This window comes from Carassius gibelio, chromosome A7 (assembly GCF_023724105.1).
Source record: "Carassius gibelio isolate Cgi1373 ecotype wild population from Czech Republic chromosome A7, carGib1.2-hapl.c, whole genome shotgun sequence".
Lineage (NCBI taxonomy): Eukaryota > Metazoa > Chordata > Actinopteri > Cypriniformes > Cyprinidae > Carassius > Carassius gibelio.
In genome coordinates, this window is record NC_068377.1 from 24,719,352 (window position 1) to 24,742,311 (window position 22,960).

The following is a 22,960-nucleotide window of genomic DNA, read 5'->3' on the forward strand; positions in this document are numbered from 1 at the left end:
ATTAAAGACCTTTTTTAGAATTTTTTTTTTTACTTTTTAAATGCATAAAATGCATTGCATACATCAAAAATAAACATTTAAACATTGTTTCTCTGTCTGTACTCGTAATGTGAACAATGACAATAAAGTTGACAGATGAATTAAGTTCATTTAAAAATCAGTTGGGGTTTAAAATAAAGCATTTTCTGAGATGCACATTAAACATTAAACACATAAAACATTAATTTAATTTATCTTTTAATTATTAAAAATTAAGCAAACTTAACTTTTTGGTAAACAAAGGGGATTTACTATTAAAAATAAAACATGGAAGAAATGTTGTGTGATTAAACCTTAAAAAAAACGGACTTTTATTTTGACGGGTCGACGTACCTTTACAGTTCTTTGTATTGTGATGTGACAACGGTCAAATGCTCATGAAGTGACTGTCAGTGCAGTTCTGGAGATGTTGTTCATGTGTTCACGTCCTTATTTAGTGAGACAGCACGCGCGCTTCAGTGTGTGTGATAAAGGAACTCGCGCTTCTGCTCCATTCATTAACAGAGACACACAGAACATGCAGGATTCATATTTAAATAGACTGTTCCGGCTTAATATTTACAGATATTAGTCCATATTTATTTGATTTGATGTAAGTGCAATGACCTATTTTTGATCAATTCATTCGCAATTTGTCAAATTTCGTGCCATTCCGCATTAAACTGTTAAACTCCGTTTTTATGACTGGATTCCGCGATTCCCTCCGCGTTTTCTGCATCGCGGAAATCATATGGCCCTAGTTGTTGTATGCCAGCTCTATCTTGCAATGGACACACGCCACGACGTTCTCTTCACGTTTGCCCGCGCGCTCTAATGAAAACACTGCTGACTCCTTGCAGTATGCGATCTCGGATGCAGCGCTTGCGTCTCCTTCCACCTTGTGGGTGACGTAAACGCAATGTGTCACATTAAAAAATCATTGCGAAAGAACCTGACGTGAGATTTAAAATAAATTAAAAGAGGCTTCGAGGCAGAGGAATTTGCCTCGATCATTTTTTGTAATCGAGTAACTCGAGTTACTCGAGGAATCGTTTCAGCCCTAATTGAGATGCACCTGTGTGTGTGTATGCCCATGGTCTGTAGAAAAACGCTTGAGGCCGACAAGTGTTAAGGGTCTTGGCCTGGTTGTGTCATTCTCCTATATCCTGACAGGCTGTTTGCCCTGGAAAATATTGATTCATCTTTAAAAATATAAGTTTTAGATGTGATCAGCGTGTAATTTTAGGAGGCGAGGAATCCAAAAGCTAGGGATGAACTAATTTTTGAGCATGCGTGATGTGTGTGAAGCTAGAATGGATGAAAGAAAGACTGTGGTATTTAAGAAATTATATGTAGTGACAAACACACTTCCAATCATTTTTCCCTCAATCACATGCTTGTCAGAACTTTGTGTCAGTGTGTGAAAAAGTACGAGCATGCACATGTTCATGTGTATCTTTGTTAATGGTCACTAGGTTTCTCTAACCTGGTTCTGATACTTTCAATCAGCCTGACTTTGAGGCCTCTATTTTAAAAACAGGTTATTGCAGGCTTTACTCATAATCCTCTGCCAAAGGCTTTTTTTTAATTTGCAGAAAACCAATAGTTAGTTGTTTAACTATCATGTGCTTGTTGTGATTAAACATTAGTCTGTGTCTCTCACTCTCCAGGTAACATTTCGTTTGGAATTTGAATTCAGTCCCTCTGTGCTGCTGGATCACCTACAGATCATACTGGAAGTTACCAGGTAAGACACAGCTAACATTTAGCAGTCAAATATGCTCTATGTGTGCTGTTGCAAATGTTAAGATATGGAAAATATTTTGTATAATACAATTAAGATGAAATTGAAAAACTGGATTTTAAAACTTTCAATTAAAGGGTTAAAGAAACATTATTACAAGATGTTATGAAGAATTTTTTTATTTATTCTGAACTGGACACAGATGATGCCTGAGCTAGAATGTTAAACTCCTCTCGTCCACAACCAAGTGTCACTGCGCAGTGAATCACAGGGTGAGCATAACTGCCTGGGAGGTTTCTCATGCCTGTTCTCATGTCTTTGCAGTGAGGGGGAGGAAGTTGTCCTACATGACAACATTAATGACATTTTCTACACTCTGAAATACGAGGCTGATCTGCTCTTCACAAGGTGAGATACATGTGTGTTTGTTTGAAAGCTCAAGTCAATATGTGTGGTTGTTACAATATGCTTTCGTTTCCTCAGGGATTTTTACCCTACCCGATATGAGCTTAAACCGGACATCTCTCTAGAGGAACCAAGTGATTTTAACCCTCCATTCAACTTTACTTTTCAGGTGAGGTTCACTTCCTTGCATTATGTAATTAAAGAGATCAGGGCCCCAAAAACTCATGCTTTGAAAAAAACAACCATGTTTTCTCTATAAATCACAGATCCAGAATCTTGGTTATTTTCCAATCCAAGATTTACAACTGCACATTGCAATCCCTGAGGTCACGAAAAATGGCAATCAACTCCTGCAGATCAGAGATTTCCATATTGACCAGGTGAAGAGGATGCAACTTGACTTTTATTCTACTAGTTTTATTCTACTTGTTATTACAATTTCCCTTAGATTTCCAAAAATATTTCTAAAGGCTGGAATACACTGCATGGCTTTTGCCCAAATGTTTGCCCCGATTTACAGTCTAGATGAGTCAGTCGCCTAAATCACAGCCAGTCTGGAGATTTAAGTTCAGAGGTTTCACTTTTTTAGCTTCAGACTATGATTAGATCCATTCAGTGGATATGAAACGTTTTATATTTCAAGGCCAATTTAAAATAAATTTTGTTTTCATTTATCATTTGCCAGTTGCATAAATCTAAATATTCCAATTTAAATATTATAATTACTCAAATAGTTTTAAATTGATATTTGCACTTACATTTATGCATTTGGCAGGAGCTTTTTTCCAAAGTGACTTACACATCATTCAAGGTATACATTTGATCAGTTCATGCATTCTCTGGGAGTGGATCCTGTTACAGTGGCATTGCTGGCATCATGCTCTACTGTTTGAGCTACACTAATGATATTAATAGTGCTTTGTTCCTATTTTCCATCAGGTAGGTGGAAGTCATTGTATCCCCCCTCAGCATGTGGCACACAGTCGAGCATCTCCGGAGGACCTCTCACGAACATCACGACTTGTAAGACCCTCTCTTCACAGGCTTAAAGTGTCTGCTTGTTATCACAGACACTATGTGTGCCACATTTCAGTCTTGCACTTGACACTTTATAAAAGTCTGGCTTGTGTTGTTTATGGCGCTTTATAATTTGCCTGATTTAAGGGCTTTCAGATATAATGTTGATTTAATGCACAACAGCAAAGCACTTCTCTGCAAAATAGTTGGTTTTGTACTCTCTGAATAAAGCCACTTGAGTTTAATAAAGTGTGCCATAAATAAAGCGTATTATTAGTAAATCTAGTTCATGTTCAATGTGTTTTTGAAGATTCTTTTATGTCTGAGGTAGGGAGTTTTGTAATGCAACTCTAATGCACATCAGATTCCCTGCACAAGCAGCTGGGTTTCATCAGTAAGACTGTCTGTTTGTGAGAGAAAGGTCTCTTGTCTCTCTGCACAGAATTACTCCAACACCCTAACAGTGCCAGTGCAGTGTACCATCAACCTGCCTTCCTACAGAGACGTCAGCGTGGAAATCGGTGGATCCCTCTGTACTGATGCATTGCATGCAGTGAGTACCTGTGTCTTTGAAATAACAATCTGATGAAGACGAAGAAGAATGATGTTGAAAGAAATTGTAATCAGAACACAGTGATCTCCCAAAGCCAACACAAAACTATGATCAGACTAGTAATTAGAGACAAGTCATACTAGAATCTGGTTTTGATTACATTTTGTACTTAAAATAAAAGTGACACCAGAAATTAATTTGCACATTTAATCCACACCCAAAATGTGGAAATATTTGGAGCAAAACTTAAAGCAGGTGGCATTTATATTTTTAATGAAAAACACACTTTTCAAGTGAAACAATTGACAAGAATAAGTTTCACTTTGGAAAACAACAGATATATTGTTAAAAAGTAAGTTATATATTTGGTCGTATATATATTTGGTCGTCAAATGTTAATGAAATGTGTATAGTTAATATGGCACAAAAATGTGCTTAAATCACCTTAAGATCAGATTGTTCAGAAAACCAAAGGGTTACAGTTTATTTTGATATAGTCCACTTTAGGTATTCTAATAACTATAAGAAACTTTGCAACTACATGTTAACTAACTGATTAGAGTATTAGTACAGTTAGGTTAGGGTTAGTAGAATAAGTTGACATGTTGTGACGTGTTACTTACAGTAATTTATATATAGTTACTTACAGTTTGATGGTATAAGTAACCAGAAAAAGAGTTAGCACACAGTTTACTAATACTGTAATCACCGGTAGTTGACATGTAGTTACAAAGTTAATTACAATTAGTAAAATGTCTAAAGTTGACTGTCAAATAAAAGTGTTATTAAGTGAAGTTATTGCCGAGAAAGGCTCTAGCATCACTTGTTTGCAATGTCCATTTGGTTTGATCTAATGCAATGAAAGTCAGACGTTTTGCAAAAAGTGTTCTAATACACTGACTTTTTTTCTACCACTTCTCTAATCTCTCACCGGTAGTGTTTGTTCCCCTCCCACTTTCTCACAACTACTGGAGTAAGCAACTGTCAGAGAAACTGAAAACTGTTTTTCTTGTCACGGGCAGCTGAAGTTCAAAGCCCTCGAGCTGGTGACGACAGCCTCAGTGGAGCTGAACCCTTCCAGCCCTATGTTTCTGCCTGAAGAGAGGCCGGTCAGACATGTGAGTCACCCTTTATACACATCAGCAATTACAAAAAGCCATGTTACAGAAACTGATGGACAACATGTTTAGACTAGGTAAAAATAAATCCATGATTCCGTTTGTTAAGATGTGGTTAGTAGCTTTTGTATTTTCCGTCCTTGGCAATTTTGAAAGACAAAAACATTGCCAAATGATGTGTTTTCGTTCATCTGTCAGAAAGAGTTAAGAACAGTTGTACACAAGCATGAAATATAAATGTCTTCATGCCAACATGACTCAATATTTGACTTCATATAGACGCACTGGTTTTCTCGTGCCAGAACCTTCCTTTTACACATCAGTTTGTCTTCTGGTGAGCTACTGTGTGTTTTGAACCTGGAGCCAAAGGGACCGAAAGGACCAGCAGCACATTTCAGTTCTGTTCTTTTCTGTATTCTGTGTGGTGCTGCCATCTGTAGGCAAAACGGGAAATAGGCATAGATACTAAAATCAGCAAATTTGATCTCAGCTGTAAAAGATGAAACATTTGATGAAATGTGATGATCTCTGATACAGCATTTAGTTTGTTATATTTTTCTTTTGTATGTGTTTTTTTCAGATAATCCTAGAGATCAGTAAAGAGGAGGATTACCGTGTTCCCATCTGGATAATCATAGGCAGCACACTTGGAGGCCTGTTACTCCTCTCGCTCCTCATTCTGGCTCTTTGGAAGGTATTGTATCCATATTTTGAAGCAGCACAATGTAACTTGTTTTGTGTTCAAAACTTGCTAAATGTTTATAATGAGCGAGTACATAATGAATTCATCTTCCAAACAACGTGCTCTTTAAGCATGCACAGATGAATGGATGGATGGACTGTTAGTGTGAATCTCGATCATTTGTAATTTATCAATTTTTTTTCCCTAGTTAGGGTTTTTCCAAAGGCAGAAAAGGTGTGAGGAGACTGAGAATGAAGCTAATGGTAAGATGATGGAAGAGCGATAACGCAGACTGCTCAAGAGGGTTCAGACAGGCCTACATCTCAGGGACCAACCAACAGCAACATTAGACGTCTCCGAAACAGAGAAAAAGGCATAGAGAGAGAAAAACAAGACTTTAGGCAATGAAAAAAGGAGAGGGATTTGCTCTGTGCACTGGACGACCTGTTGTTCAACCATGAAAGAAACTGCAATAGTGCTCACCATATGCCTGCACTGCTTACTGAGCCGGCCCTGCAGATGGGTCTCCAAATCACTTCTCATTCCAGATCTAAACCCTCAGATGACATGATGAGGACAGGACATCCTTCTGACAGAAACTTTTTAGAAGATACATTAGAAAAGAAAAGCTTTTTTCTCCACAGGGTCTTTGGAAGTGCAGTCATTTGCATTTGATCCTTGGTCAAATCCAATGTTTGACTGCAAATAGACAAGGGAAACCTCAAAGGGCTGTAACTCTATAGAAAAAGCCAGGTTTTCTGGTGCTTCTTCTTGGACATCTCCAAATAAGGGACATCTATGAGGAAAAAAAGTGCAAAAAGTTAGCTCATTTTATTGTAATGCCCGTCATTATTGAAATGTAATATTATGCACTGGAGTAAGTAGCTCTGTTTTTTTTTGCAGTGGTCATAATTTATTGAATAGAAAATGAACTCTTGTGGACTCTACCATTTAAAAATATATATATATATATTCTCCTCTAATAATCTTAATAATTACACATCAATAATTTTTTGTATTTTTCTATATGCTCATTCTTCAGTCTCATAACAATAGAGGTGGGCATATACTTTTGACTTTTTAAATAGTGATGCACTTTTTATACTATAGTGATACAAACTTGAATTTTGTAAATATACAGGCTTGTAACAAAACATTTCAATTGTTTGCTTTCATGAGGATTGTGGTATTGCAGTGCATCTCTAGTGAGACATTTTGAGAAAGGGTATGCTTACTGTACAGTATGTCAGCCAGACAGATGATGGTTCATGAATTTCAGTTGTTAAGAATATTGTTCAAATGTTCCCTAACATCAAAAGATGTTCAGTGTTTACAATGCTATGAAACATCTGTATCATTTGCAGATGTATTGTAGTCAGGGATCCCTATTCTCCAATACTTCATCATAAATATGTATAAATATACATGTCCAAGAATATAAAATAAATATCTAAATAAAGAATTTGGAAAAAGAATGAGTCTTGTTTATAAACATGATAGATCTTAAATGCTACCTGTTTTGTGCACAAGCACATTTTTTAATGCTGTATTTTTGTTATAAAGTTTGTCCTGCTTTTTGTTACTAATCTTGGCCTTATTCTAAAAAACCCTCTCTGGCTATTTAGCTCAATCATTCTTTTAAGTTTCCTTCATCTTTCTCTGGCCTGTCTTGTTTTATTCACTGTTTTAGTCATCTTTGACCATAGATCTTTTAGACCAGATGCCATTTTCTTACAATTCTACTGAATACTGGTGAATTATTATTGTTTTTATATCTTTCTTTGTTGGGCCTTTAGCTATTTTTCTTTGAGCTTATTCTCTAAACAAATATACATACATATATATATATATATATATATATATATATATATATATATATATATATTTATATATATATATATATATATATTTTTTTTTTTTATTTCTTTTCTTTTCTTTTTTTTTTTAAATCTGTATCTCCTACCTTGTACAAATATTATTGTTCTATTTTTCCGTCCTTTTTTCTTTTTATTTCTCAGAGATTAAGATAATATGTCAGTTCCTCTATCTGTTTGTCCCACTGTCTATTGTCACACATCCATTCTCTTTATTTACTCTACTGCACTTTCTGTATATTCTGTTGTTCTGCGGGATTCTTCAATCCAAAGTTTTTCTCAGTCAGCCAATTTCCTAATTCATCTCTGACAAAATAAGTTTAATTCTCAACTCTGTGTCAGGTCATGCCAAACAGTGGCGGTTCTACATTGAAATACACCCTGGGCGAGACCCCTTCCGAGACCCCCCCCCCCCCCCCCCCGCTCCCACACACACACAAAAAATAGCTAACAAAGTTCTGCGCAAACAGCAATAATTTATTATAACAACTGTTTTCATATGATGTGAGATAATTGCATGCATGTTTCCAATTTGCCATACCTGCACTTGTAAAATTGACGTTCCTCTTGGAAAACAATTTGCAGCAGAAGCAAAAGAGGCTGTTGTTCTTAATTTAATAAATCAGCCAACTTCTTGCCATCTTTTCACCACTTACTTCTTCTTAAAATATTAGTGGTGGCAACTTCTCCCATTACTCTCATTCCTACGGAAAACAAAGCCAGGTGGCACTTTACTTGGTCCTCTTTGAACCAGTTCAGTCCGAATCCTGTCAGTCAGATGTAAGGGCCAGTGGGGCTCAGTGGGGGTTCAGCTCCAGGCATTTCTATCAGACAGCATATTGGCATATTACTCAAAACACATAGCAGTGAAAAAACACAGTCCTACTCATAAATTATCAGAAATATTAAAATTACATTAAATTGCAGTTGTCTTGTAGCCCACACACACACACACACACACGATATGCACACCTGAAAGCTCATGCTGGGTAGAAGTAGAGGCAAAGAGGTCTTCATCCTCAATATATGATATTTGTGGAGACATATGTGTAGCGGAGGAGGTGGTTGGCTCATCCTGACCAGTGGAAGAGGATGCTCCAAAATGTTTTAGAAGTTCCCCTGAAATTGCAATTTAACTGCATTTGAAATCAAAAGACCATAGGATAATGTTTTATAAAGCTAAAACAGCCTAGGGTCAAATTGACTCAAAACATAATAGAAGGTTTACATATACATGCTCTTACACACTAAATGTCTGTCATTACACGCTATATCCTCCTAGACCCGGAAAAAAACATTTATTTATTTTATCCCCCCCCCCCCATGTCATCACATTGTTTAGAGCATAGAAACAAATAGTAAAAAAAAAATACATTGAAAATTTATATTTTATTCACGTTATGCTATGGTCACTGGGACTCAGTTGTTTAAAAAAATTAAATGACTTTATATTATATGTATAGGCAAAAACAAAAACTTTTTGGGTTTCAGGATATTTTTCAACCAAAATTTGTATATCAATCTAACTTTCATGGAGGTGCCATTAGGTTACTGCCTCAAATTATACATGACAAACTTTTAGTTATGACTTGTAAAACTATACTTCGGAAACTATACTTAGCATACTGTGAAGCAAATAAAATGCTGTTGGTTATTTACAGGGCCTAATGTTAAACCAACTGATGGAAATGATAACTGAACTTTTAACAGTTTTATTGCAAAGCACAATATTATAAATTAGATCTCGTGATTGAGTTGAAACCAAATTATTGTTGTATAAGCATAGCAAGCATCATAGCAAAAAGGCTAACACAGAGTTATACCCACCACCAATTAACATTAGCCCTTCATTCATGAAATGGATACTGTAATCATACAGAGACAATAGTTGCATACCTTTATCTTTTGCTTGTTTCTCCTCTTCTTCTTTTCTTTTTTTTTTCGAAACTGGGCACCTGGCTTTGACCTTTTCTTCTCCATCTCTGTTAATTTGGCACTCGACAATCAACAGATTTCCCATCCCCCCAACTGTCCCTCACGACCAGAAGTCAAGACTAAACCAATTCACCTTGATGACCGCATAATCGTTTTGTATTACCTAGTTTCATTTGCAGGAACTATAGGCCTGTATTATAACATTATGAATGAAATGTGCGTTATTTGGAAGAAAGTCGAGGTGTGTGACTGACTTTAGCCTATTATTAATTATTTTACTAGTGTGGATCCCCCGTCCCCGTCCACCCCCGCCCTGTCCGTTCCATTTGAGAGAGACCCAGAGGTGAAATGTCGCAAGCGCCTGGATCGCCCCACTCCCCTTTTTACACTTGACTTCTCTCACAACACAAAGCTTCAGTGGATATTTTCAGCAAGCAGGGGCGCCGGCAGCTGCAGGGAGCGCCAAATTGCCAATTCCACACACAGTGAAATGATATAAATGACGAAAAACCGCTTCGCGACACAGAGGATTTTTTGTTTATCTGCCCGTGCTGCCGCCCCCAATGTGTCACGAAAAAATGACGCCCCGGGCGGCTGCCCGGTTCGCCCGTGCCTAAAACCGCTACTGATGCCAAAGCTGTAGGGTTTCAGCACTTTATTCCTTTTATGTTTACTTCAGAGCAGTCATTATGCATCTGATAACACTCATTTCAGGTCTAGCTTTCCTGCTCTCTTATTTCGTAATCTTACTTCTCAGAGATCATTTTCTGATGACTCACTTCTCTCACTGTCTGCGTACTTTAAATTTAGGTTCCAGCTCCTCACTCCAAGGTGCAGTAAGTTGTGAAGGATGAATACATTATGGTAGCCCTAGCCTTTCCTCATACCTCTCTTTTGCCTTTTTATAATATATATATTTTTTATTTCCTCCTGTTCTCTGTCTTTAACAAGTTTTATAGTTACTTGGTTTTCTTGGGAAATGTATTACTGCTATAAGTCCTTCTAAAACTTGCAGAGTGCATGTGTATATTGTCCTGTCCCCACTGGGCTTGTGTATTTCCCCATCTCCTCTACTTAAAGCTTCTCTCATAATATTTTTTTTTTTTATTCATAATTTGGTCTCTTGTCCAGATTGTTCTTTGGTACAATCAGTTGTTACTGCATGTCCATTTTGGATAACCTCTAGTAACCTTTACTGTTCCTGATTTTTGGGGTCCTGATCTGGACAGTTGTATCCTTTTGAACAGTATTACTTGGGAATAAGATCTGTGGTTTTCCACTAACCTGCTGCACAGCAGTAACCAGACAGACTCCAGACAATGCCTTTGAATATGCTTTAATGACACACGGGAGGACCTCATACCAATCACAGATAATCCTCCCGGCAAAAAGAATGCATCAGTTAATAACAGCGGTTTAGCATAGGTAACAAAGATAGTAAAGTAAGAAGAATCTCAGGAGCATTTTGAAAGTCTGCCATTGCCTTTTTTTATGTATATCCTAACCTTTTCCATATTTTTTATTTGTGACAAACACCTTGCACATATGCATTCTGATATAAAAGTTATATATTGTGATGATATAGATTTATGAAAAGAATTGTGCATGTAGCATTCCAGTATTAATCAGTGTGACATTAGTCAAAGAGAAGATTTTAGACTGATCAGCATGTCAGCGATAAAAGAGAAGCACAGCTGCTTCAGTTATTACTTTGGAAGCACTCCATCCTTCATTAGTACCATAGCCACTCCAGTCGAAGCTCGCAAAGTCCCCACACTGTCTAGGAGCCGCTTCAGGAAAGTGTCCACCTCCACCAATACAAAACTGCAACAATATGAGTACCGTACATTACTTGCAACATAACATGCATTTCTTCAAATAACACTGATGCTGTATATTAATTTATGTCGTAAGTGTATTGTTGTAAATGTATTTCCTCTTCATTTTTATACTAAAACATGAATTGTTGTCTGTTACAAAATTTCTTTATTAAATGTTAACAAATTATTTTTAACTCACATGTTCAGTGTCACAACCGCCAACAGGTTTAACGCCTGAACAAAGAGCCATAGCAGCCTTTTCGTTATTGAAGACCCTGAATGCGATGAATCCGGGCTCAAATATTCCTAAAAATAAAAAAGCATAAAATATATCAGTGATGATTGTCTGTCATGGTAGATGTCCATGCAAACACATTATGGCTTTCATTAAAGTGTTCAGATCTCAACAGTCCTTTGCATAATAATATAACTGAATAATACATAGATTTTATGAATGTCAATCAATTTAGTTACTTCCTTTAAAAATATTTGACAAAATACTGGCTTAAGAACTATTGCCATACTTCTTGAATTTGGACCATAGAGATATTGGGTTGATAACGCATTTCCAGTATCATACACTATTGGAATAGCAGGTCCATTATCATTGTGGCAAGTCCCAATTCCAAACTTCACAGGGAATTTCTGGAAAAATTTAGATAAATGTTCAGTGTTATTTTTATTTGTAGATTTGCTTATATTTCTATGAATGTTTCAAACACAAAACTAGTGTCGAAGTTTTTCTGACCTAAATTGAAAAGGTTTCCTCCATGTAAGGTTAAGAAGTGATTTTCAGTGTGGTATCGCAGGATGGAGGCAGTGGTCCAGTGTTGCATCTCACTATTATTAGGAACATGCCACACAGACACATCCTGTGCATCAATGTCAAAGTATCCAGGATTCTGTCAAGTTAAGTCACATTTATTTGTTAAGTACTTCATAAACTACAAAATCACTGTATCATTGCATTTATAAAACAACTTCAGTTGTGCTTTTCCTAAAACAGGTTGAAGTTTTGTTTTCCCAACAGTGTCAGCATGATTAAATCGATAATAGTTTTTAATATTATTAAATATTATTTGCCTGACTGTGTCAGATTCTGTTTTAGATTCCAGATAAACATCATTTGATTGTTGGTTCAGTGTCTTAATGTCCTTTATGTTGAACCATGGCTGTAAATCCTTTAGCATAATAAAAAGTACCTTATAATCATCACTTGTAGCGGCCTCTGCAGTTCCAAATGTGACTGTGTTTGCCCATGTCCCATCACCATCAGGTCGGTTTGGGTCGCTGCCCTGCTGGCTAGACCAGCGATCACCAACAGTGCACTTTCCATACATGTTGTTTTCATGAACACTGCCCACAAGGGTCCAGCCGCCGCCCACAGTGGTCATATCACAGAACATCTAGTAAAGGACCCCTCTTGATGAGAACAGATAGTACAGGCCATCTGATTGAACAGAAGCATTCCTGAGTCAAATAAATGCAGCTGTTTCTTACGATAGAAAGTGAAAGAAAAGTGAAAGTGAAGTATCATTCAGCCAAGTATGGTGACCCATACTCAGAATTTGTGCTCTGCATTTAACCCATCCGAAATGCACACACACAGATCAGTGAACACACACACACACTGTGAGCACACACCCGGAGCAGTGGGCAGCCATTTATGCTGCGGCGCCCGGGGAGCAGTTGGGGGTTCGATGCCTTGCTCAAGGGCACCTAAGTCGAGGTATTGAAGGTGGAGAGAGAGCTGTTCATGCATTCCCCCCACCCACAATTCCATCCGGCCTGAGACTAGAACCCACAACCCTTCGATTGGGAGTCCAACCCTCTAACCATTAGGCCACGACTTCCAAAAATAAATAAAATATATTGTACCATTATAAACATGATACTTCGTGCAGCAGATGTAATCCTGTCCAGAAATTTTGCAGACTCAGGGTTGCTGCAGGAACCACAGAAATTACAAAATATCCCTTTTTCTTGATTTGCTACAATGTGTAACATAAAGGAACATAACAGATGTAAAACAGATGTTATATACATAATGGGATTTTTCAAAGTCTTCTGATAAATCCATTTCAATCAACAAATTATTACACTTACTTTGTGTAGCCTAACACATCCCAAAATCATATACCTGGCAACCCTGATGCACACACAGAACACAGGTATAAACTGAGAGTGCATGAAGCTCACTGACATGTTTAGCTGATGCCAAGGCCAAGAGCAAAGCCATCTTGAAGGACAGCAGCTTCAGGGAAATTCTTCCCATGGGCTCAAAAGGATATTGAGACAAAGCCTCCAGCACCATGGAGAGATCCCATTCGGGAACAGTCCTCCTGATCACTTGCAAAGAACAATGAGCACCCCTTATAAATCTGCAAATTAAATGATGCTGTCTAACCGCTGAGCCCTCCAAACCCACATGACAGGCAGAAATGTCAGCCAGGTAGACATTGATAGTGGAAAAAGACTTGCCTTTATCCATAAGGTTTTGTAAGAAACACAAAATATCACAAACTGAGCACTGATATTATGTCCATAACACCAGCCTTAAAACACTTGCCACTTACAACAATATAAGGACAGTGTAGAGATGGCCCTGGTATTCTCACTAGTAGCAAGCACACACGGGGGAAGCCCTAGTGCTTTTAAATTTGTCGTCTCACTGGCCAGGCACCTCTGTTCAGAAAGACTGGAACATGAGTAGTATGTAACAACAGGAAAAACACTAACTGCTTGCGAGCTAGAGCATGAAGTTTGATGAGCATTGACTGCCCTGGCAATTGATACATGCCACCACTGTGGTATTGTCGCAGCACATGAGCACATGATGTCCTTGCAGGTGAGGCAGAAAATAATTCAAAGCTTTCTATATTGTCAAGAGCTCTAAATAATTTATGAGTGCTGAACGTAGTCTGCTCGGCCACAAACCATTCACCGTTCTACCCTCCTGGGTGGCACCCCAGCCTGTCAAGGATGCATCTGTCATCACGACTTTCTGCAACATCCAACCAGAGAGATGTGATGTGTGTGAGCACACTGCAGGTCTCCTGCATCACTTTCTCCTTCGATTGGGCTTTAAAATGAATCAATCATTTATTCATGTCAGAATCCTTAGAACTGACAATCTCAGGGGAGCTAAATCCACCTCTGCACAAAGACAGAACATCCTTGGGCTGACTGCAAGCCCAAATGGGAGAACTGTGAATTCATAACATGTGCCTTGAAAACGAAGAAATAAAGAAACAAAGAAACTTCCTGTGTGACGGATAAATGCTTGTGTTATGTGGGGAAAAAAAGCATCTTTCAGATCGAACCAGTCATGTGAACCAGTCATTCCATTTTATGGTGCCAGCCAGAGTGTTGTGTTTACATTCTGAACTTGTATTTCCTCAAATGTTTAACACTCGGAGGTCCAAAATGGGGTGGAGAAAGCCGTCCTTCTATTGAACCAGGAAATAATGAGAATAAAATCCCTGATTTATCATATTAGCGGGTTTTGCTCCCTTGTTTAAAGGGGAAGGGATTTCCTCTTTTCAGAACACCATTGAAATGAGGGGGTCTTTTTGCAAACTGCAGTCTGTAGCCCTGCATTATAGTATGAGTCACCCACTTGGGAGCAAAAAGTTTCCCATCATTTATGTCCCTCTCCTGATTGGAGACACTTTTAATTCTGGCCATTCGATATTTAGGCGAACGCCGCTCTCTCACAATATTCAATATGGACGGATTGGGGTAGCGCATTAGACTGAGGCGTACAGAAGGCAGGATAGCCTCATCATCAGAGCCTTCAAGACATCCTGTGTTGTCCTCGTCCACGAAATCAATAGGCTCGTTTGGAAATGAAGTGCAGCGTGGGAGGCTTTCAGATAGACACAGCTGTATTAGAGTGTGAAACGATCATGTCCAGCAGAGGTTGATCTGAACAATATGTCCTCCTGAAGACAAAGTGAAACATCCCAAAAATAACAACGAGCTGTGAGAATAAACCAAAAGTCACGAGAAGCGAATGTTAACTGGAGAATAGCAGCACGAGCAGGCCTTATATGCTCTCAGGTAAGGGGTGGGGCTACTGTCATGACCGGGATACAAGGAGACACAGTGAGAGCTCCAAATGCGAGTACGTCTTTTATTAAGGGCAATACAAAGAATGAACAGTCCAGGCAGGGGTCGATACCAAACAAATCTAACATAAACAAACAAGGACACAAGGCTAGAGCACGACAAGAGACAGATGTGAATAAACAAGGACTCCGTGACACATACTAAGACAGATCGGGTATAAATACACAGGGAGAGACAAACGCTAATGGGGAATTGACTGAATGCAATGATTAATAACCAGTGACAGCTGAGTGCAATGATTTAGACAGAGGATGTGAGGAATGTGGTTCATGAAGTGACAGACACCGTGGGGAAGGAGGACATCTAGTGGATACCCAGGGAACACAAACCAGACACTGTGACAATACCCCCCCTCTACGGAGCGGCTCCCAGATGCTCCAAGACAAGACTACAAAACCAGAGACCAGGAGGGAGGCGAACAGGTGGAGGCTCAGGGGGAGGGACGGAGGGCCAGAAAAAATGGGGAAACCAGAGACCAGAAGTGCAAACACAATACAGGGAGACAAGGAGGGAGGTGGACCGGAGGAGGTTCAAGGGGAGAGACAGAGGGCCAGGCTAACAGAGGGGAACAGGGACCAGAAGTGAACACAAAAAAACAAAAAACAACAACAACAAAACAGGAGATCAGGGTGGATCGGGGCATTCAGGAACCCAGGATGACACTGACCGGGCAGGACCCCAGGGCAGAGCAGAAGACCACCACAACTGTGTGGTCAGGAAGGAAGCCCCCCAGGGCGGAGCAGAAGACCACGACAACCGTGTGGTTGAAACCAAATCCCACCAGGGCGGCGCCGAAGACCACCACAGTGGGATCGGACTGGCAGGAGAGCCAGTCTGATTGGTCAAGTCTGAACCAAAGACCGTGAACAAGTTAAGGGTAGCCTCCGTGGCCATGACAGGATCCGTCGGGCGCTCTGGAAGTTCCGCAGAGGCAAGGAAAGATTCCAGTAGATCAGCCGAGACGTGACAAGGCTCTGGAAGTTCCACAGAGGCGTGAAGAGACTCTAGGTAATCCAGCTGAGATGAGGAGAGGCTCCAGTAGTTCAGCAGAGACATGGAAAGGCTCTGGTAATCCCATGATGTTTAGACTGGATTCCAGAAGATCAATGCTGACTTGACTCTGCTCATTAAGATCATTGGTGACTTGCATTTGTTCATTGAGATCATTGGTGACTTGCATTTGTTCATGAAGATCATTGGTGACTTGCATTTGTTCATGAAGATTAATGGTGACTTGCCTTTGTTCTTGAAGATGACCGGTGACTTGACTCTGTCCCTGAAGATCACCAGTGACTTGACTCTGTCCTTGAAAATCACCAGTGACTTGATTCTGTCCTTGAAAATCACCATTGACTTGACTTGACTCAGGAAGGTCAACAGTGACTAGTCCTGACTCTGGAGGGTCAACATTGACTAGCCCTGACTCTGGAAGGTCACCGGTGACTAGCCCTGACTCTGGAAGGTCAGCGGTGACTAGCCCTGACTCTGGAAGGTCAATGGTGACTAGCCCTGACTCTGGAAGGTCAATGGTGACTAGCCCTGACTCTGGAGGGTCATCTGTGACTTGACTTGATTCTGGAAGATCCACGGTGACTAGCCCTGACTCTGGAAGGTCAAGGGTGACTAGCCCTGACTCTGGAGGGTCAATGGTGACTAACTCTGACTCTGGAGGGTCCATGAGCACCTGACTCGACTCTGGAGGGTCAACCGGAACCTGACTCAACTCTGGAGAGTCAACGGGCACCTGCCTTGACTCTGGAAGGTCAACTGGAATCTGACTTGACTCTGGAGGGTCAACTGGAACCTGACTCGACTCTGGAGGGTCACGTGGAACCTGACTCGACTCTGGAGGGTCAACTGGAACCTGACTCGACTCTGGAGGTTTAAACCGTAACCTGACTCGACTCTGGAAGGTCAGCTGTGGCTGTCATCCTGTGCAGAGGCGCTGGGCAAGCGGCCATCTTGGGCCATGACTCTGTACGGGTGGCCATCTTGTGCTGTGGTGCTGGGTTGGTGACCACCTTGTGCTGTGGCGCGGGGCTGGCGGCCATCTTGGGTCATGACTCTGGACGGGCGGCCATCTTGGGCCGTGGCTCTGGACCGGTGACCAACTTGGGCATTGGCGCTGGGTTAGCGGCCATCTTGTGCTGTGGCGCTGGGCTAGTGGCCATCCTATGCTGCTGTACTGGGCTGACGTCCATCTTGCGTTGTGACACTGAGCTGGCGCCCATCTTGTGCTGTGGTGCTGGGTTGGCGACCACCTTGTGCTGTGGTGCTATTGTTACTTTCACTATGGCTATAATGATCATGCAAAATAATGTTCAAACTCACATTTGACAGTTTTAACATTGAATAAAGCACATAATCATTACTTGATATTATCACTATCATATTTTGTATGTTGTTCCTGCCGCGACATCACAGAAACTAAAATTTTTCTAAAACAGAATTCTTTGTCGCTTGTCACGTGTCCCTGTCGCAGGTGATTAGGACAAAACTTCTGGTTGGGACACATATTGTAACAGTTTGATCCCCCTCAAAACATCTTAGTATAAAAATATTAATGCTGACAGATCTAATAACTGAATCTGAAATTAGGCAAAGTGGAGAGAGGAGATCCAGTCTTGAGATGAGCAGGTACAGTTGATTTGCATGGCAGACATGGAGATCCAGATTTTTTGTTAGTTCAGTTTTTTTTTTTATATATATATACAGTATATATACCATATTCAACAGGCAAAGTTCTTCTGTATTTACAAACATATTCATAATTTTACATACATTTTTTGAAGTACTGTGGGGGAAAAAATCTGAATATTTCAGTAAAAGCATGAATGTGAATCCTGTATAATATCTTGCAATCAATATGCCACACAGAGTAATCTGAAACTTTGCTTATACTATAGGGTGACCAAACGTGCCGTTTTCCCAGGAAATATCCTGGACAGAATTTCTATATGGCCTAAAATATCCAGGTTTTAGCTTTGTTTGCGATGCGCAGACCAATTTTTGTATGACAAAGTATGGCAAGAGCTCTAGAGAGCAGACGGCTTCTTGTGCTTTTGAATTGCTCTCATGGTACTTTGATTTCAGACACAGATCGGTCAGCTCAAGTCCAACACTAATATTTACACGCATTTGCATCACTTTGACCATTCTCTGTAGATCCCACCTTTTCACGCACCAGTATCGGTCGATTAAGTACAATGTCTGCATGTCATTGATCAAACAATCATTACCTTATTAAATATGAAAACAGGAAACCAATGCCAAAACCTGAATATTTTGGGCAATATAGAAATCCTGGCCAAAACATGTCCTGGGAAAATGCCATGTTTTGTCACCCTATTGTACTATTAAAATTGATATATGCCATAAAGTGCAGCATTGTGTATTTTTAATCATTGTCATCAAAACTATAGCCATGGTTTACATCAGAAAGAACATACTATAATAATTTGTATGATTAAAAAATTCTTACATTTTTGGCATGTGCTTTTCTCCTCTGATAGAGTGAGCACCACCCAGATGCCATCCAGGAGCTTCTGCGTGAGGCAGAATGTGCGTGCCCTTTTAAACCTACTTCCTTCTCTTTTTTTTTCTTAATACTACATATGCAATATTAATAAACATGTCCTTTTCTCTATTTTTTATTAAATATTCTGAAAACTTTCTTTTAATTGGGAAGGAAAGAAAGAAAGAAAGAAAGAAACCCCCTTTTGTTTTGATTTGGTAGCCTAAATTTCTTGAATGATCCTTGGCATGTGCAAACCAGTCTTTGCATTTCTCAAAACAATTTGTACAAACAGGACCATATAGTCAGTAAATTACCAGCTAAGCCTATGTTCATCAGCCTTTATGTTCATTAACATAAATGCTTAAAAGAAAGCATTTATGTTAATGAACATACAGTAACAGTGGCAGGACTTTGGGGCTGAGGGCCTGAGGCTATAGCTTTTGTTCATGTTTGGGCTTTAAATGACCTCAGCTAGAACATCATTATAGAATAGCACAAAATACTAAAAACATGTTATTATTTGAGGCTCCTGGAACGATTAATATGCCATATGCCTAGCCTAGCCAAAGTTTAGCATTAATATAAGTCATTTATACAATTAGATACAGGATGAATAGTATTTTAAAATGTATTGTCTTTTTATGTTAGATTGTTAAGTAAAAAAAAATAATAAATCTATCAGAATTAAAAGACACTGTAATTGTTCTTTAATATAACTGGTTCTTCATGCATGTGTGCAATTAGGAAAACCTCCCCTCTTTTACTTGCAAAACAGATAGTTTTTTGATTGCTTCAGGTGTTACTCAAGTGATGGGTTCTTATCATTATTTTATATTCAGACAGGCGTCTAGCCGTCTTGTCCATATTCATCCGTTATTGCAGCACACTCTAGTGTTGGTACATTTTGTTCTCAAAAGCATACAAATGTAGGCCTGCAAGGAATAGTAACGTCTATTTCCTTTACAAGAATCTTGATCATCTTCTGCTGGTGGTAAAGTAAAAAGGATCTCATGTGCATTTTGAAAGTCATTAATTAATGTTACTATTATTAATAATTGAACACTTCAAATTAGGGCTGGGCGATATGGCTTTAAAAAAAAATCTGATTTTTTCACACCAAACCCGATTTTCGATTTTAATCGATTTTTTTTTTCTACTTAAAAACAAACTACAACCGACAAAGAAATTGCTCAAAACAAATGTACTCTTTATTTTGTTCTGATTTTCACTTATGCAGTTTAATCTAAATTTCCCCTTTGTGCATAAGTGTAACAGGAAACAAGCCTCAAAACATGCTTGTAAACGAGATGGCAGGCACTGCCATTGTAAACAGTGAAAATGTAAATACAACTTCAAAATAAATTAAAATATAAATAAAAAATAAAATTGTGTGTCCCTCTTTGATAAAACACTTTCATTTAAATAAATGTAACAAAAATGACAAAATTAGATCTATTACAAAAATACATACTTGTCACAGTGGTATTCATAAAGTGCTAACAAAACTTTAAACTCATTAGCGTTAGCATTACAGAAAGGTCTGATTTACGCACTGTTACAACAGTCATTGTTTTTTTTCTTTTTTTTCTTTTTACATTTGACATTTGAGTTCATGATGTTAATGTTGTTGTTTTTTGTGGCACACTAAAGACTAATGACAGACTGTTGATCTTTGAATAATCTCATCTGGTCATCCTAACGCTAACGTCACTTTGTGCGTGTATATATACCTTGTGTATATATATGTATATATACACTGGCTAAAGAAATATACATAAAACCTCTATTTGCATCTTTGTTTACCAGACGCATGCACACACTAATAGACAGGTTGCTATGGATACAGGAAGTCTGACTGCATACCATAATTTCTCTTATGATAAGATAAAACGTTCAAATACAGCATTCAGAAAGAAAGTCCACACTGCAACGTAGCTGCAAAATGCACATCCTTGCACAATCATAATTTGTAGCAAAAGGGAGGCATATGTGACATCATGCATTTCTTATTACTGCCTTTTAAGGTTTTTAACTGTTACCTTTTAAGGCTTTTCTGGTTTTTTAACAGAAGTTTGCAATCTCAAATCTTTGATATCATTTGCAAGAGATTGCAACTCCAAATTAAAGTTAACCAACTCAGTCATTTCTTTCAGAATTCTCATCATCTTCTTGTTCAGACTTCGTTTACAGGGAGCTTCAGTTACGATTTGAGAAACTGGTGGCCACTCAGAAATATATTGAAGATTTTAAAAAGCAGCAAGCGGAGTGGAGACGTATAGAGCGATTATTTTTCGGACTATAAGTTGCACCTGAGTATAAGTCGCATCAGTCCAAAAATACGTCATGACTAGGAAAAAAACATATATAAGTCGCACCGGACTATAAGTTGCATTTATTTAGACCCAAGAACCAGGAGAAAACATTACCGTCTACAGCCGCCAGAGGGCGCTCTATGCTGCTCAGTGGTTGACTACATAGAGCGCCCTCTCGCGGCTGTAGTCGGGAATGTTTTCTCTTAGTTAATTTCTCTCGGTTCATGTAAAATTAATTTTGATAAATAAGTCGCACCTGAGTCACAGGACCAGCCAAAGTATGAAAAAAAGTGCGACTTATAGTCCGGAAAATATGGTAACCAAGAAATTGAAGCATATTTCAGGACCATTAGGACTTTTTACACTTTGACTTAATGATGATAGTTATTTTTGTCATATATTTTTACTGTATTAAAAGTTTTATTTTAAATTATATATATAAAAAAAAATCTGTGCTTTATCATAATAATTATTTGAAGAATTTGCATCATTTATTGATGCTTTTTTTTTTTTTTTTTTGAGATTCACTAACACCATGTAAAACTGTGTAAATTTACCTTCTTTTTTCATTTTACATCATGTCACTCTCAGGAAGAGATGGAGAAGAGGATCCGGCAGCAGCTAGAGCTGCAGCAGACGCGTCAGGAGATGATGGCCTTCAAGCAGTTGCGCATACAAGCTGAGAGAGAGGTAGAGGAGGCCTTCAGACAGATGATGATGGCCAAGTTTGCAGAGGATGACCGCATTGAGCAGATGAATGCCCAAAAGTGTCGTATGAAACAGCTCGAACACAAACGGGCTGTGGAGAAGCTGCTGGAAGAAAGGAGACAGCAGTATCTGGCTGAACAAGTAAGACTCAAAGCCACAAATCAAGCAAATGTAACTTTGACATTATTTCCTTCTGATTTAGACTATACCAATTACCACTGATAGTACAGACAACATTGAATGAATTAATCTAAATATTCAACAGGAGAGGGAGGAAGAGGAGCGAGCTATGGAAAAGGAGAGAGAGAGGTTCAACGACGAAAGATCATTGAAGAGGAGAGACAGAGGCTGCTAAAACAACATGCAACGAAACTGTTGGGATACCTACCGAAGGTGAGAACACCACACTCTAGTACACAGGCACTCGTTTGTAAGCTATCTCACATAATCAGTCATTACTTAGATTTACTATTTGTATTACTATTTACTCTTTTATTATTACTATTTTTTATTTATTTGTCTTTTTTCTTATTTCCTAGGGTATTTTCAAAGAAGATGACCTAGAGCACTTTGATGAGGATTTCAGAAACAATTTCATACAAAGACGGGCTGATATTTTCTCAGATGAAGGTTGGGGAGATGAGTCGCAGTAGGGTAATTCATGTAATGAATTAAATCCAATCTGTATACCAATGCTGGTATACTTAACAGTGCATTAGGTGCATCTGCCACTTTCACAGACTATTAAACTAATTTCATACATAATACAAATGTAACTTTATCTTAAATTCGTACAGTATATTCAGACTTATTGTATATTGTGTTACTTTCTAACTGTAAATAGTATAGTGTAGAATTCTAAAATGTCAAACTCAGTTAGGCTACTGATGAAATTCTAGCCTCAAAAAGATACTACCTATTAAACAGATGTGAAAATCTGAATCTGTACAGTTCTTCCATCAACCAAGTGTTTACTGTTATCTATACCTGCACTATGAAAATATCAAGTCTCTCTTGTAACGGCTATTATGAAATTCCCTCTAAAAAGGCTGTCACTGTAAGAAACTAAAGCTAAAATGCAACTCATTTCAAAGTAATCATATAGTATAAAGAATTTAATTTGGAA

General features: G+C 38.7%; 1 protein-coding gene and 1 long non-coding RNA gene across 2 annotated transcripts in view; one reads left to right on the forward strand and one right to left on the reverse strand.

Annotated features, from left to right (window-relative positions):
- Nucleotides 1–6,985, forward strand: part of LOC128016910 (integrin alpha-11) — a 47,212-nt gene extending 40,227 nt beyond the window's left edge. The window contains exons 22-30 of the mRNA XM_052601864.1: nt 1,689–1,765; nt 2,087–2,170; nt 2,246–2,336; nt 2,434–2,547; nt 3,107–3,190; nt 3,627–3,737; nt 4,760–4,855; nt 5,436–5,549; nt 5,746–6,985. Coding sequence (XP_052457824.1) covers nt 1,689–1,765; nt 2,087–2,170; nt 2,246–2,336; nt 2,434–2,547; nt 3,107–3,190; nt 3,627–3,737; nt 4,760–4,855; nt 5,436–5,549; nt 5,746–5,823 — 849 coding nt within the window. The 3' untranslated portion in view covers nt 5,824–6,985. The remainder of the gene's footprint in view (nt 1–1,688; nt 1,766–2,086; nt 2,171–2,245; nt 2,337–2,433; nt 2,548–3,106; nt 3,191–3,626; nt 3,738–4,759; nt 4,856–5,435; nt 5,550–5,745) is intronic.
- A 3,681-nt stretch (nt 6,986–10,666) lies between these two features.
- LOC128016913 (uncharacterized) lies at nt 10,667–11,839 on the reverse strand. Its single transcript, XR_008184309.1, has 3 exons — nt 11,691–11,839; nt 11,366–11,472; nt 10,667–11,170 (listed from the first exon to the last, which is right to left on the reverse strand). It is a non-coding gene; the product is annotated as an uncharacterized LOC128016913 (long non-coding RNA).
- Between the last annotated feature and the right edge of the window lie 11,121 nt (nt 11,840–22,960).